At 46.1% G+C, this 16,280-nt stretch overlaps 1 protein-coding gene across 1 annotated transcript in view; it reads right to left on the minus strand.

Annotated features, from left to right (window-relative positions):
* The window catches only part of LOC105478111 (WWC family member 3), a 128,491-nt gene extending 112,497 nt beyond the window's left edge, over nucleotides 1–15,994 (minus strand). The window contains exon 1 of the mRNA XM_071088662.1: nucleotides 15,386–15,994. Coding sequence (XP_070944763.1) covers nucleotides 15,386–15,669 — 284 coding nt within the window. The 5' untranslated portion in view covers nucleotides 15,670–15,994. The remainder of the gene's footprint in view (nucleotides 1–15,385) is intronic.
* Nucleotides 15,995–16,280: the final 286 nt, after the last annotated feature.

Here is a 16,280-nt window from a genome sequence, read left to right on the forward strand (position 1 = left end):
CTCCTCTGCTGATCCACACATGACAGCCTTGATATCCACTTTGGCAGAACCCTTTACTCCTCAAGCCAGCAAGGATTCTGAGGGAGGGTCTCAGGAGCTGGGGTGAAGCAGCCTCAAACTCTTGGGTCAAGTGATCCTCCCACCTCAGCCTCCCGAGTAGGTGGGACTACAGGTATGTGCCATCACACCCAGTTAATTTTTAATTTTTTGTAGAATAGGGTCTCCCTATGTACCCCAGGCTGGTCTCAAATTCCTGGGTTCAAGCAATCCTCCCGCTTCAGCCTCCCAAAGTGCTGGGATTACAGGCATGAGCCACGACACCTAGCCGACTTCTATTCTTAACATCTGTCCAGTATTAAGTGACTGCTAGTTATGGAACAAAGTCTAATCATATAATATGAATTTTTTTAACTCTCTAGCATCACTGAATGCTACAATTTCCAAGTTCCAGAATACTATGACGTTACACCTAGAAACCAGTAATTCTATACATACTCAGAGTATTTTCAGATTTGTGGCCAAGCTAATGCAACAATAATGAAAGTGTGTGACACAAAAGCATTGGCTGTACAGTCATGCATTGCTTGCTGATGAGGATATGTTCGGAGAAACACATTGTCAGCCAATGCTGTCACCGTACAAACATCACACAGTGGGCTTATACAAACCTAGTTGGCACAGCCTACTACACACCTAGGCTATGCAGTAGAGTCTAGTGCTCCTAGGATACAAATCTGTACTGAATAGGCAATACAGTAACACAATGGTATTTGTGTCTAAACATAGCTAAACATAAAAAAGGTACAGTAAAAATATGGCATCATAATGTTAAGGAACGACCACTGTATATGCAGTCCATCATTTCAGTGCAAGACTGTATTAACATGGTAAATGAGAATGACATCGGCCAGGCACGGTGGCTCACTCCTGTAATTCCAGCACTTTGGGAGGCCGAGGTGCACAGATCAAGAGGTCAGGAGTTCGAGACCAGCCTGGCCAACATGGTGAAACCCCGTCTCTACTAAAGATACAAAAAATTAGCCAGGTATGGTGGCATGCGCCTGTAATCCCAGCTACTTGGGAGGCTGAGGCAGGAGAATCGCTTGAACCCGGGAGGCAGAGGTTGCAGTGAGCCAAGATCGCACCATTGCACTCCAGCCTGGGTGACAGGGCGAGACTCGGTCTCAAAAAAAAAAAAAAAAAAGAATGCCATCAATCATGGGGTGGTAAACAGAGCATGGGTCAATTCCTCCAGCCTGCCTCCTGTCTTTGTAAATAAAGTTTTATTGGAACACAGCCAGGCCTGTTTGTTTCTGAATTGTCTATGGCTGCTTCTGCACTACAGCAGCAGAGTCGAGCAGTTGCAACAGAATCTTCATGGCCTTCATTAACAAGTCCTATGGGCTTAAAAAAAAAAGAGAGAGAGAAAGAGACAGAGAATTCTATGGCTTTCAAAGCCTGAGATATTTACTATCTGGCCCTTGACAGAAAAATCTCAATGGCTCTGCTCTAATCTGTTATCTCTCTTTAGTAACATTTCACTTCCAGCAACTTCGCTTCCCCAGTCACAAAATCATGAGAATGCAAAGAACAGTTGCTCAGCGAGGAAAAACAGTTATCATAAATTCTGAGCCCTTGTCTTTATACTGCTGAGCCTCCAGTGCTACTCAACTACAAGGAAAATAAGGAGGCAACTCAGAAGCAGAAGTGGAATCATGGAGAGAGGGAATTTTTAATTTTATTATTATTATTATTATTATTATTCGAGACAGGGTGTCACTCTGTTGCCCAGGCTAGAGTGCAATGGTGCAATCTTGGCTCACTGGAGCCACTGCCTCCCAAACTCCAGCGCTCCTCCCACCTCAGCCTCCCAAGTAGCTGGGTCTTCAGGCACATGCTCAGCTATTGTCTGTATTTTTTGTAGAGACAGGGTTTTGCCACGTTGCCCAGGCTGGTCTCAAACTCCTGGGCTCAAGTGATCCACCCGCCTCGGCCTCCCAAAGTGCTGGGACTACAGGCATGGGCCACTGCACCCAGCTAAGGGAGGGAATTTTGATAAGCAGAAGACTAAAGATGCTGAGGTATCCCAAAGCTGAAGGAGTATGTAATATGACCACAAGGACAAAGAACATGTGAGTGCCTGTTCTGCAGCAGACACTCGCCTAAGATCTTTGCCTAATCTTATTGAGTCTTCATAACAACCCAGAGGGCAAATGCTTTGTCCCCATTTTATGGAAGAGGAAACTGAGGCTCAGAGACCCCAAATAACCTGCCTTAGGAGACACAGCAAATGGCAGTCCCGAGTCGGACTCAAAGCTATCCATGTCTGAAATCAGGGCTACCCACACCTAGGTAGTCCCTGCAGTTAGTGGTACAGTAAGTAGTAAGTCCTCACTAATGTTTTCAATAGATCCATGGAAACTATAACTTTAAGCAAAACAACACATAAGGAAACCAATTTGACCACAGGCTAATTGGTATTAACTAGAGTTAAGTTCCTACAACCTATTTCTCGTCACAAAAACATCACCAAACTTCTAAATAAAGACCCCTAAACACTTCTAATGTTAAACATTGAAATAAACGTGTGAAACAAAAGAATGTTAATATTTAAAGGCCAAGTATCAATTGGTCATTTATCCACAAAATTCACTTGACTCCAAATACTGCCAGGTAACCAGATATCACTTCAACTTTATAAAACAAATAGTGGTACTAATGAGTCATCCTATTAGATAAATGCCTCAATGAAAAAGTTAGTTGCCTTAGTGAAAACCCCACTATATTTTTAATTTAGTAATGATTACTAGGTTATTACATGGTGGTATCCTCCCCTTACAGTTGGCAAGACTCTTGGGCAATGTTAACATGTGGCTTCTTGGCAAGTTTCCCTAGCAATTGTATGGACATTTCGAGAAGCCCAAAAAAAGCTTTTTGCATGGTTAGAGGCTGCCAAGTCTAATCTATATAGTCTGGTTTCTCCAACTACCAAATCAAGGTAACTACCTGAATTTAAAAACAGATTTGCTTTAAAAATTGTTCGTAAATGCCCAGGCGTGGTGGCTCACATCTGCAAACCCAGCACTTTGGGAGGCCGAGGCAGGCAGATCATTTGAGGTCCGGAGTTCGAGACGAGCCTGCTCAACATGGTGAAACTCCATATCTACTAAAAATACAAAAATTAGCCAGGCATGGTGGCATGCACCTGCAGTTCCAGCAACTCGGGAGGCTGAGGCAGAAGAATTGCTTGAACTTGGGAGGCAGAAGTTGCAGTGAGCCAAGACCACGCCACTGCACTCCAGCCTGGGTGACAGAGTGAGACTCTGTCTAAAAACAAACAAACAAACAAAACAATGTTTGTAAACTATTGAGGTATAACCTGCATACGATAAACTCTCCCATTTTACATGTAAGATTCAATGTTTTTTATAAATTTACTGACTTATGCAACACACAATCCAATTTCAGTACATTTCCATCACCCCAATGACATCTCGTGTGCCCATCTGCAGTAACCACCTTTTCCACCCCCAGCCCCAGGCAACCACTAATCCACTTTCGATCTCCATGGATTTGCCTTCTCTGGTCACTCTGCAAAAATCAAATCATGTAATTATATTATGTCCACATCTGCTTCTTTCACTTAGTATCACATTTTTGAGGTTCATCCACAGCTCCCCTTTTCACGTGAAACCTATCTAGTGCTTGTGTATCCAGTGGCTGCACACCACAGTTTAAAGCTGGGTTGGGTATGAAGGAGGGGAAGAAGTGGAGAAAGCATGGAAGGTTCTCCCTCAATCACTGTTGAATTAATCCTTTATGATATACCTAGGCTAGTGATGGTGAATATGTGAGCGTGCATTCATTCAACAATACAGAGTGAGTGCATGGCAGACATCTCTGGGGTGTCTGCTCATTTCAAACCAAGCCTCCATTATTCTGGGAACCACAGCTGGGCTTCCAGAGAGCTCTAATCCTCCTGAAAGCATATGCAAGCCTCTGTGTGCTGGCGCCTTTTTCTGAACACAGAATCCCTACCTTGTGTCAGATTTCCCAGGGTCCATGATCCAAAATCCTTTAGAATCCCTGCATTCTACTGTGGAGCCTTGGAGCAAGTCTAACAAGGCTGTCAACTGCACAAAAGAACACTCACCAAACAAAGATGAAGGACAAACTTAGAAATATTAGGTTGAACCATACAAATATCAAGAGTTTAATAGTTCTAAAAAACCACTGGAACTGAAAAAGAACATTACTAGAAAAACTGGTAAAATTCAAATGTCTAGAGTTCAGTTAATAGTAATGTTATCAAGGCTGGATTCTTAGGTTTGATAAAGAAATATCACCACAGAATATACTATGGTGATATTAGATGTTAACAACAAGGAAACCATCTAATCTTTGCAACTTTTCTGTAACTCTAAAATATTCCAAAATAAAAATATATTAAAACAAACAAATTGACAAAAAAATTGGGTTTTATTCATTCCATGCCTAGAACTATCTCCTAAGGCAAACATGAAAAACAGAACTACAGAGGAAATAACTGCACATAGGCACCATTATAATTTTAGTACTTATATAACCATAAATATCAGGGTGAAAAAGACAGGAATATTTATTAAGTGAGGGGATAGCAGCTCAGTGGCAGCCTAAACCTCCGATCTTATGCCAATCATGAAAACTACGGGGCGGCAAGGAACAGAAAATACATGAGTAAGAATGCCTTAGCTGGCTGCAAATAACAGAAATTCTAATTCGACCGGCTTTAAAGGATAAGGAGATGCTGTTATCACATTTCACATAAGAAAATGTACTAAGGGCAGACAGCTACCAAAGCTTAATTCATCCATCCACCCACCTCATCAAAGATACAGACTTTCCACTCCACCACCCTCAGCTTCTCAGCCAGCTCCCTTCTAGTTTTGGGGGAATCAGTGTGGCTGCCCACCTCCAGGTTTCCATGGAGACAGAGCATCAATCAGCAGGAGTTCCTTCCACGTAGGTCTGTGGGGACAAGGAGCCTTCTCCCCAACCATGCCTGTCTCATACCTCCCCTCACAACTCGTTGCCTGGGTCTGAGTCATGTGCTCCTGCCTCAGCCAATTGCAGGCCCAGATGCTGTATGATTGGCTTAGAGCAATCTCAGGCACTGTTGATATTAGGGGCTGGATCATTCATTGCTGTGGTGGGGTCTATCCTGTGCATTGTAGGATGTTCAGCACCATCCTTGACCTCTACCCACTGGATGCCAGCAGAACCTATCCCCAGGTGTAACAGTCAAAAAAATCCCTCCAAATGTTTCCGAATGCCCTGGGTGTAGGGGGAAGGAAGAGGGAATCCTCCTCAGTTGAGACCCACTGGCTTAGGGCAATCAGGTCACCCCAATAAAATAGGTGCTCTGACAGCTTACAAGGAGGGACTGCTCTTGAGAACATCAGAATAGTGTACATGAGGAAAACTCAGTGAAATGCAACAATACAAAACGATCATTACAAATCAATAAAACCTGTCTCTACATACATAATTACATTCAGCAAACATTTATTGAGGGTCTACTATATGCTAAGTACTATATAGACAAAACACAATAAAATCTAAATGAGATTATTTAAATTTATTTTTAAACTATAAATAACTAGATCTCTGCTTGGTTCCTTCATTCTCAATCTCTTTTTCACTTTTTATTTTGGAATAATTACAGATTCATAGGAAGTCGTAAGAAATATACAGGGAGGTCTCTGTGAAATGTCTGGAATAAGCAAATCTATAGAGATGAAAAAGCAGATTAGCAGTTGCCAGGGGCTGGGGGTATGGGGGCTGACTGCTAATGAACACGGGGTTTCTTCATGGAGTATTCAGAACTACATAGGGGTGACGGTTGCACAATCTGGTGAATATAACAAAACCCACTAAATTGTACACTTTTATTTATTTTTATTTTTTGATTTTATTTTTTTGAGATGGAGTTTCACTCTGTTGCCCAGGCTGGAGTGCAGTGGTGTGACCTCAGCTCACTGCAGCCTCCGTCTCCCAGGTTCAAGTGATTCTCCTGCCTCAGGCTTCTGAGTAGCTGGGGTTACAGGTGCCCACCACCACGCCCAGCTAATTTTTCTTATAGTTTTTTTAGTAGGGACAGGGTTTCACCATGTTGGCCAGGCTAGTTTCAAACTCCTGACCTCAAGTGATCCACCCACCTCGGCCTCCCAAAGTGCTAGGATTACAGGCAAGAGCCACCGTGCCCAAGGTAAATTTTATAGTATGTGGATTATATCTCAATTTTTTTTAATGGAAATAATTTTTAGGGCAAATCCAGTTGACCCCATACTCCAAGGCCTCCCCCATGCTGGGGACAGGCACCTGTCCACAGGACAGAGCTCTAAGTGGCAGAAAGAACACGTCTCTTGCAGTGACTATGTGGTCTCCTGGCCCAGCTCCAGGCCGCCTGGAAACACCACACCCAAGCCAGTAGATGCCCTCTTTCCTACAGCACGGAGCCTCATGCGGAGGAGCTGCTTGGGGCACCTCCGCCTGCCTCAAAGATCTACCCACTGCCACTGTGTGGCTGGTGACCCCAGGCTTGGTGCAGCCATCTCCCCCGTTCATTCTTAACATCAACATCCCCACCTCCTCCCCATGCTCTCTCTCAGTCCCTTCAGTTTTAAAGAAATGAAAAGAGAACCCTCCAGATGAAAAATGCTGGAGATCCCACAGCTCCATAAGCGGCCTTTCAAGATGTCCTTGCCTGCATCTGTAGAATTTCTGAGCAAAGGCAGAAGCACTCCACTTCTCTCACCCCTCCTTCCTCCACAGAAGGGAGAACCGAAGGAGGAGTGAGTGAATGGCTCGGAGCATCTTAGGCAGCCTGATCACTCCCTCCACACACAAACGCACACACACATACACACACACATTCGAAAGGCCAGGCCAGCTCTCCGGGTTGCTGCAGAACACAAGTGTGAACAGATAGATGCATTTTCTTCTGTTCCACTGCATATATGTATACTCTTGACAGTAAATACCTATCAATTGAGAGTATTCTAAGAATTGAAGAATACACTCATAGTAATACATGTTCCCAGTTTCATATACTGGTTCAGGGTTTTTCATATAAATATGTTTGAAATTTGTTCATGGAAACACAGAAATCAGGTCTCTGTTGCATAGTATCTCAGGAACTGATAACAGGCTTGAAACAAATTCAGCCGCTAAAGATGAAGCATTGTAACCAGGTGGATAGAGGTAGCTCAGCAGTTCTCAGCCAAGGGATATTGCCCGCCCTGGGGGCCATTTGGCAATGTCTAGGGACATTTTCGAGACAGCTGAGGGTGGGGAGTTTGCTACTAATATCTAGATCTAGTGGGGACAGACCAGGGATGCTGCTAAACATCCTATGCTACGTATGACAGCCCTAACAACAAGGAATTACCCCACCACCAGGGTTACTTTAGACCAGAGTTGAGAAACCTTGGTCTAAAGTAACACGTTCAGGATTGCTTGAGCCCAGGAGTTGGAGGCTGCAGTGAGCTATAATCATGCCACTGCACTGCACAGCCTGGGCAACGGAGCAAGACCTTGTCTCCAAAACTAAAATAAAACAAAAATAACACTTTCTTGGTTTGGACACCTTTTAGGACATTGCCCATCAGCAATACAGTAACTTGAACAGCTCAACATGTTTCTCTATGTAACCGAGTTACTGAACACACAAAACCACCACCACCAATGAATGCTTCTGAGTGGGGTTAATAGAAGGATTTTCGGTTGGCCCCAGTGAGTCCTGGCTCCTCCTTAGGTGCTAGTAAGATTCCTCTGCTGCCCTCCTGATTTCACCTGCCTTCGTTCAAGCATTAGTGAAATCCTCTGCACCGTGTTTCCTTCACAATGTCTCTGACACAATCCTTGCCTTTTCTAGCCCAAGTGCCCCTGATTGCTCTAATTCAGGCCTGTGACCACCTGAGAAAACCTCCAATAGTTTCCAACTGGCTTCTTCTCTCAGCAAGCCTACCTCTCCCCACCCCCATATTTGGCTAGCTCATCAACTATGTTTTTGGTACAGCACATCTGATGCGAATCCCAATGTGAGTGATTCTCCATGCTTGCACAAGAAACGAGGACCCTCTGGGGGTATCATGAGAAGCCAGGGAGAGGAAAAAAGGTGTAAAATGCTTCGCACAGTACCTGCCTAAGCATGTAATAAATGCCAGCTGCTGTGTTCGTTATATAGACACCAAGATGATCAGATGCTTCCATTCTCACTAAGATAACAATGCACGTGGGGGTGTTAGCTTCCTACCGATGCTGTAACAAATTGCCACAAACCGAGTGGCTTAAAACAATACAAATTTATTACCTTACAGTTCTGGAGGACAGAAGTCCAAAATCAGTTTCACTCGGCAAAAATCAAGGTGTCAGCAGGTCTGCGTTCCATCTGCAGGCTCTAGGGAACAGTCCATTTCCTTGTCTTTTCCAGCTTCTAGAAACTGCCTGCATTCCTTGGCTCATGGCCACTTGACTCCAACCTCTGCTTCTGTTATTACATCTCCATCTCTGACTCTGACCTCACCCTCCTCCCTCCCTCTAGTAAGGATGCCTATGATGACATCAGGCCCACCTACATAATCCAGGATCATCTCCCTATCTCAAGATCCTTAACTTAATCACATCTGCAAAGTCTCTTTTGCCATGGAAGGTTACTTATTAACAGGCTTCAGGGACTGCAACTTGGACATCTTTGAGGGGCCACTATACCACAGTAAGAATTAAACATCAAACAATAATGAATGCAAGATCAAAATAACTAACGGGTATAGCAAGGTGTAAGGGGCATGCACAGTTACCTAGCCACAGTTACCTAGCCAAGGGACAGTCAAGAACAGGCAGGAGACCTGGCTCAACTCTGAAGTCGAACAGACGCTGACCTCATTGGCTATAGGAAGTGAGGCTACTGAGTTAATCTCCCTTGGCCTCAGTTTTATCACATGATCGCCTATACCTCATGCAGCCGTCATGGGCTTTCGATGAAAACATTCATGCAATTCAACCTGAAAAAGCTGATAAAGGAAAAAAGAAAGAAAACATCCATGCAAAAGCCTAGTGTATTCCACACATGTCCGTCACAATCACAGAGCCAAGGGATCCTGGCAGGGAGAAACATGAAGACAGGAACAGCATGGTGAGGTCTCATGGAAAAGAACACGAGCACAAGGTAAGCCCCACAGCAGCCTGTCTGGTGTTGCCCAAACCCTGGAAGACTGCCTTAGACTCAGAAATTGTGCAACAAACAGTTGTTGAATGAACAAATAAATGAATGAATGAATGAACAGAGGCAGGATGCTTAAAAATCGTGTGGATTGGGCAGCTGGGTGGCGTTCTGGAAAGAGCACCCAAACGGGGGTCAGACGACCCAGTTCAAGTCCCTTGCCCTTCTAACAGCCAGCAGAACATACCCATTGGCTGTGGCTGTCAAGTAGAAAAAGAAATTTGAGTAAGATGATCCTAGCTCTTCCAGCCTCAAAGCTGTGGGACTCTGAGCTACAAGCTCTGGCCTGAGTCTTACCTCCCTTACATGACAGCTCTGGGTCAGTCGAGTTGACTCATTCCCTCATTTATTCCGAACACACCCAGTACTTCCTCAAGGCCAGCACTTTTCTCCTGTTCCCCCTTATCTTGCCCAGATCTTGCTTTTTTTCAAAAAACGAAAGAAAATCCCACACCAAAAAACCAAGCATCAAACTACAAAGTTAACTTATCATTTCTATGGCTGGTAGTTTCCCTGCATGAGTCTTGTGTGGTTTACATTAGTGGCACACTAATATACTAACTGAATATATTAACTCAGAGTACCTTGACCACTTTATGAAAAGGTATTTAACGGCTGGGCGCAGTGGCTCACGCCTGTAATCCCAGCACTTTGGGAGGCTGAGGCAGATGGACCACCTGAGGTAGGAGTTCAAAACCAGCCTGGCCAACATGGCGAAACCCTGTTTCTACTAAAAACACAAAAACTAGCCAGGTGTGGTGGTACACGCCTGTAATCCCAGCTACTTCGAAGGCTGAGGCAAGAAAACTGCCTGAACCCGAGAGGGGGAGGTTGCAATAAGCCAAGATCCCACCACTGTACACCAGCCTGGGCAAGAGCGAGACTCCGTCTTAAAAAAAAAAGAAAGAAAAGGTATTTACCGTTGGACAGAATATATGGGAAGAACACTTTTGCCTCTTTTGTAAAGATTCACTGTCTTTGACAGTTGTGTTTATGTGTGCGTCTTGCAGGGTTGTGTGGGTATTATCCTATTGATGGACTGAGTGGATCATCCTATAGATGATCTTGCTTTTCTACTGCTGGAAAAGCACTAGAACCCCTCACCCAGAAGGATGGGCAAAGACAAAGATAACCCCAGGCTCAAGTGAGCCCATCTTTTCTCTGAAGTGATCATTATCCGAGAAATTGAATCAATCCTGGGATGCCTTGCAACCATTGTTATCTTCACTTCATGTGTCTGTGTGCCACCTCCCAGACCAGCTTGGTCTCCACATACTGTCCCTGCACACAAAAGGCCAAGAATCTCCACAAATATTTCTTCACTTTATTAGATTTAAACAGGGATAACTGAACTCAGTAGAATTTAACTTTGCTTTTATTCCATCAGATACGTTTTATTGAATTTCTGGGAAAGACAAACACCACTAGCAAAAGGACCTGGAATGGAAGTCAAGAAGCCTACTGTAGGCTCACCAGATGACCATGAACATGCTGCTGACCCATGGTCTCCTAAAGTAGAACCTAACTAGAGATGGTGATACGCGTTATTTCCACTTCCCAAATCAGAGTAAAAGGAAGAAGAAGGAAACTTGAAGATTTCCAAACATCCAGGAGCTATTTTTGGAAATGAATTACTTTTCCTTTCACTTTTCTTTGATAAATAAATAAATAAATAAATAAATAAATGGAAGGAAAGGAAAAGAAAGATGTTAGACCAAAAAATAAGGGTTGATGATCTAAATGGAAGCAAGAGACGCTTCTTAGAGGGACTGACCCCTTACAGCCTTAAAAACAAGATGCTCCCCCATGTTCATACAAACACTATCTATATAACCTTAAAAAAAGAAAAAAGGAGAAATCACTACCTGTTTATCAGAAAGCTCAACCAGGACAGTTTGTATAATCCAGAAATAGACTCTGCAGGATAAATATAGCAAACCTCCTATTAGTTAATACTGAATAACTAAATAAAGGTTCCAAGGTAGCAATGATGTTATTTGGCTGTTAAATGGGGATCCAACCTAGCAAATTCCAGAGCTATGGATTGTTTTCCCCTTAAAGCAAAAGAGTCTTCAGAAGACTTGTAAGATACCACAGAATTCCTCCATGAAGCACAGGTCAAATCCCATCTGGTGAGCAAATGGGTCCCCAAAAGCTTATGCCATGACATGATCTTGCTCTTCCGCCATCAGCATGATTATTTACACTTTGATCTCAAATGTGGTATCATCCACCACACTTAAGCTGCCCAGTGCTGGCATTTCCAGTACCATACAACTCCACCTGAGCTACAGGAAATGGAACATGAGGTTTCAACCACTCAGTCCATCTATAGGATAATACCCAAACAACTCTGCAAGACACACACGTAAACACAACTGTCATAGACAGTGAAACTTTACCAAGGGGGCAAAAACGCTCTTCCCATATTTTCTGCCCAATGGTAAATACCTTTTCATAAGGTGGTTAAGGTACTCTGAGTTAATATATTCAGTTAATATATAAGTGTGCCACTAATGTAAACCACACAAGACTCATGTAAGGAAACTACCAGCCATAGAAATAAGTTAACTTTGTAGTTTGTTTTTTTGTTTTTTTGGTGTGGGGTTTTGTTTTGTTTTGTTTTTTTGAGACAAGGTCTCACTGTCACCCAGGCTGGAGTGCAGTGGCACCACCACGGCTCACTGCAGCCTGGATCTCCCCAGCTCAAGCAATCCTCCCAGTTTGGCCTCCTAAGTAGCTGGGACTACAGGCACATGCTACCCTGCCCACGTAATTATTTCATTTGTTTGTAGAGACAGAGTCTCCCTACGTTGCCCAGGTTCATCTTGAACTCCTGGACTCAAGCAATCTTGCCACCTGGGCCTCCCAAAGTGCTGGGATTATAGGCATGAACCACCACGCCTGGCCTAACTTTGCAGTTTTTAACCAAGTTTTTGGGTATGATTCCCAGTAAACCATGAAAATTATACGCACAGTATCAATCTATAGAAACAGTGAATTTAAACTGAAGGTAGGTTTTTTTGTTTGTTTGTTTTTTGAGACAGAGTCTCACTCTGTTACCCAGGCTGAAGTGCATTGGCGCGATCTCGGCTCACTGCAACCTCCCCCTCCGGGGTTCAAGTGATTCTGCTGCCTCAGCCTCCCAAGTAGCTAAGACTACAGGCGCACACCACTACACCCGGCTAATTTTTGTGTTTTTAGTAGAGACAGGGTTTCACCATGTTGGCCAGGCTGGTCTTGAACTGACCTCAAGTGATCCACCCACCTCGGCCACCCAAAGTGCTGGGATTACAGGCATGAGCAACCACGCCCAGCCAACCGAAGGTAGGCTTATAATCAAACTAAAAAATTGTTTTTAAAATATTGAGATTTTGTATACATCTGTATCCACATCTGTAAAGATGTCTCCTTATATCTTCATTGTAACTTTAAAAAGCAGAGTTACAGTAAATTCACGGACATGCTCTGAGCTGGCACTATCAAATGTTAAACACAACACTGAATGGAATGACTATAAAACTCGAGAAGAGATTTTGTTTACAGCCCTTGGACCATATTTTATGCTATACAGTTTTTACCAAAGTTTATATGAAATGATGTTTAAAGTCAACAATTTTCACTTAACCTACTACATTCATTTATTCCACCACAATTTCATTTTCTTAAAAAGAAAAAAAAAAGCTATTATTTATTTGCCTTTCTCCTGTCAGGTCTCTATGTGGAAGCTGTTTGGTGAAAGTCCTCATATTTCTTGAATACCATTTTCCTGTGTGTGACTCAAATGCAACTCAAAAAGGGTTTTAACTGTCAGATGCACATGGAGAAAACATTGCCCTCTGACATACAGTTCTTCCCATATAATAAAAGTTAATTACAACTTTAAAGGATAACCCGCCACCTATAAAACTCAGCCAGGTTCTGTTTTGAAAGAGGAAGAAGAATGACTATTACAGCCTTCAGCCGACTCCACTTAAATGTTTGTGGCTTGCTGAACATTCCATACATATTTCGGGCAAGGTATTATGGGAGCTGAAGTTCAAGCTGTCCCCTGCTGAATTTTCACTCACTATAAAAACAACATCTCATAAAAGTACACACATGTTTTTACTTTACAAAAAAAAAGGTAAAATATCCACTTTTGTTCACTCAATTGACACTTTGAGCATTAGAACGGAGATTTTTAAAAAACCTGTAAGTTATTGTCTGAAAAGTAACAAATCAATTTCTGAAAAAAAAGGAATATAGGAAATGTGTCTGAAATACATGGAAAACAAGATTCTCCAAGCTGATTTTTGTATGGTCCATTCACGTTTGTCACAGGTTACACCATTAAAAAGAAAATCCTCACATTGATATCTTTCAGCATGAATCTCCACTCCAATATAACCACAACTGTTTTATATTACTCTCGGAAAGTGAGCCTTAGCCTTTTCTAAGCAAAACACTATTTTAATTAGTTCATTTTCCAGTTGTTTGGGTTTTTAACATACATACGGTATAAAAGGGCACTGCATTCCAAGCAGTTCTACCAATTCCAGAACCATCCAAGGGCTGATCAAACAGCTGGGGTTCTAGCGTTTGGTTAAAATTATAACATGATCTCACCTGATTTTCAAAATAACTAGGCATCTTTTTAACCCATAAAATTGTACTAGAATTGATATAGGTTTCTGAGCCTAGAGGTTTGCAATATTCAGCGAGAATGTTAGGGAACCACGATCTTTTTGTTTTGCTTTCTTTTGTTTTCCCCTGCTTGAACTCAGAGAAATCTTCAAACAATTCAGCAGCTTCTCTCCTCAAAAGTTTATTTTCAGACGCCAGTGCCATGCAGGTAGGAGGAAGCAGGCACAATGTCACTACACTGGGCCTCTGTAAGTCTTCAAATCACTGGGAAGCCTGTGGTGTTTCCTTTTTGGCACTCAGGCCCTGGAAGAAGAGGTGCTCTAGAGAGGACAAGACATCAGATAACCTGCGGAAACACTTCATGTCCACAGAATTCCCAATTCCACACAAAATACGTCTCTGTAAAAGCAGTTGAACAACTGAAACCCATAGACAATCGAGCGAAAAGTTAAGGAAAAGCTTCATTACATGAAATTAATTAAATGAAATCTGGTAGTGCTTTCAGAAGAGTCAGTTTTTACTTGATTGGGTTTTTATACGTGAATAAGACAGCTTTGTACTCCATGCATATCTTTCACAAAAAGGAAACTTAAAATACAACTCTTGTTTTTCGTTTATTCCAAAAGCATATGGAACTAATCATATTGCATTCTGGCTGCAGTACAGAAGGCTATTTCAAACAGTTTTAACTCACGAGTTTTAAGGCGCTAAAGAGCAACTAGAGTTTGGGAACAGACTTCTCCAACTCCAAAAGGGTTGGGAATCCCTCAAGGGCCCGTCTGGCATCAGATTTTGGATGGAAACTAGCCTGAACCCGCCAGACAGGGAACCCGCACCCCAAAGCTGGGGCGCACGTTTGTGATCCAAGGTGACAGCTCATCTCGCCACCGCGGGGCTGGGGACACCTGCAGAACCAGGGCCGGGGCAGTGGGCCGCAGACGCCCGGGACCGGGATGGGCGAGGCTGCCGCAGAGAAAGGAAAAGAGGGCCATCTGTCAGCCCCAGGAGAGGAAATTCCAGGCGCCCAGTTCCCAGGCGCCGGACAGCGGGTGACGTGAGGGAACCGAATGAGAGGGTCCGCCCAGCGGCGAGGGACCGGTAGGCGGCCGGCCTCGGCGCTCAGAGGACTCGAGGCCTGGAGAAGGGGCACCTCCATTCTTGGTCAGAGCCCTGGGAGTCGGGGTATTGCGAGGGCGGATCCTCTCCCGGACCCCGGGAACCAAACATCTTCACGCAGCCCAGAGGGCCTCCTAGTGTCTCCGATCCTCTCCCTGGGCCCAAGGCATAGGGGCGCCTCGATCGTAGCCTGGACCGGAGCACTCCAGGGAGTCCCCTGGTTCCGGGGATGGAGGCGCTCCGAGCTCTGCCCGGACCCGGGGGCTCTCGGCGGCCCCGAGCTGGGCGGGGCGTGTCCCCAGCGCATCCGCGGTGGCGCCGGCCGGCGGCCCGGGTCGTAGCGCCCGCGCCGGGTCTGGCGCCCCCAGCCGGCCCGCTTACCGGTCGCGGGGGTCGATCCACGACGTCTGGCGCGTGTTGTGGTCAATGTAAAAGACGCGGCCGTCGTAGTCTCGCGCCTCCTCCCAGCCGGCGGGCAGCGGCAGCTCCGCGCTCTCCCGGGCCCGCGGCTGCTGCGCGGAGGGAGCGGGGGGCGTGGGGACCGCGGCGGGGGGCGCCGGCGGCGGCGGCGGTTCCCGCTGGGGCTGCGCGGACGGCGGCGGCTCCCGCGGGGCCTCGCGCGGCTGTCCCCGCCGTCGCCGCCGGCCGCCGCTCAGCCAAGGCATGACGGCGCGGGCCCCGCCGCCGCCCGGCCGCCCCGCGCGCGCCGCCTCCTCCGCCAGCACTAAGGCCCGGCGCCCGGGGCGCGGGGGCGGCCGCGGGGAGCCGCCCGCCGCTCCCGGCGCATCCTCTGCCCGGCGCCCGTGCACCGGCGTCCGCCCGCCCGCCCTAGCGAGCCGCTGCCCGCGCCGCCCACTCCGTTCGGGTAGCCCAGGTGGCCGCCGCACGCGAAGTCACAGCCCGGGAGCCGCCGCCGCAGCTGCCGCCGCTGCCGGCCGCCTCTCCGTTCCCGCGGCGCGCCCGGCCATCTTCGTTCCTCGGCGCGGCCCGGGCGAGCAGGGGCGGGGCGTTCGCAGGCCCCGCCTCCGGCCGTCCCGCCCAGTTCTCACCCAGCCCCGCGGCTCCTCCCACGCCGGCTGCTCCTCCCGAATCTCCCACGGAGGCTCCCCCTCCTCCCGCCGCCTCTGCTTCTCCACCCACTCCCGCTGCTCCGCCTCCCCCAGCCCCGCGTCCTCCCCGGCTCTCTGTCGCCGGCTGCTCCGCCTCCAGTCTCCCTCGGGATCCTCCTCGACGCTCGGCTCCTCGACCCCACCCCACCCCCCACCCCTCTGCCTGC

The sequence above is a fragment of the Macaca nemestrina genome, chromosome X (assembly GCF_043159975.1).
Source record: "Macaca nemestrina isolate mMacNem1 chromosome X, mMacNem.hap1, whole genome shotgun sequence".
Classification (NCBI taxonomy): Eukaryota; Metazoa; Chordata; class Mammalia; order Primates; family Cercopithecidae; genus Macaca; species Macaca nemestrina.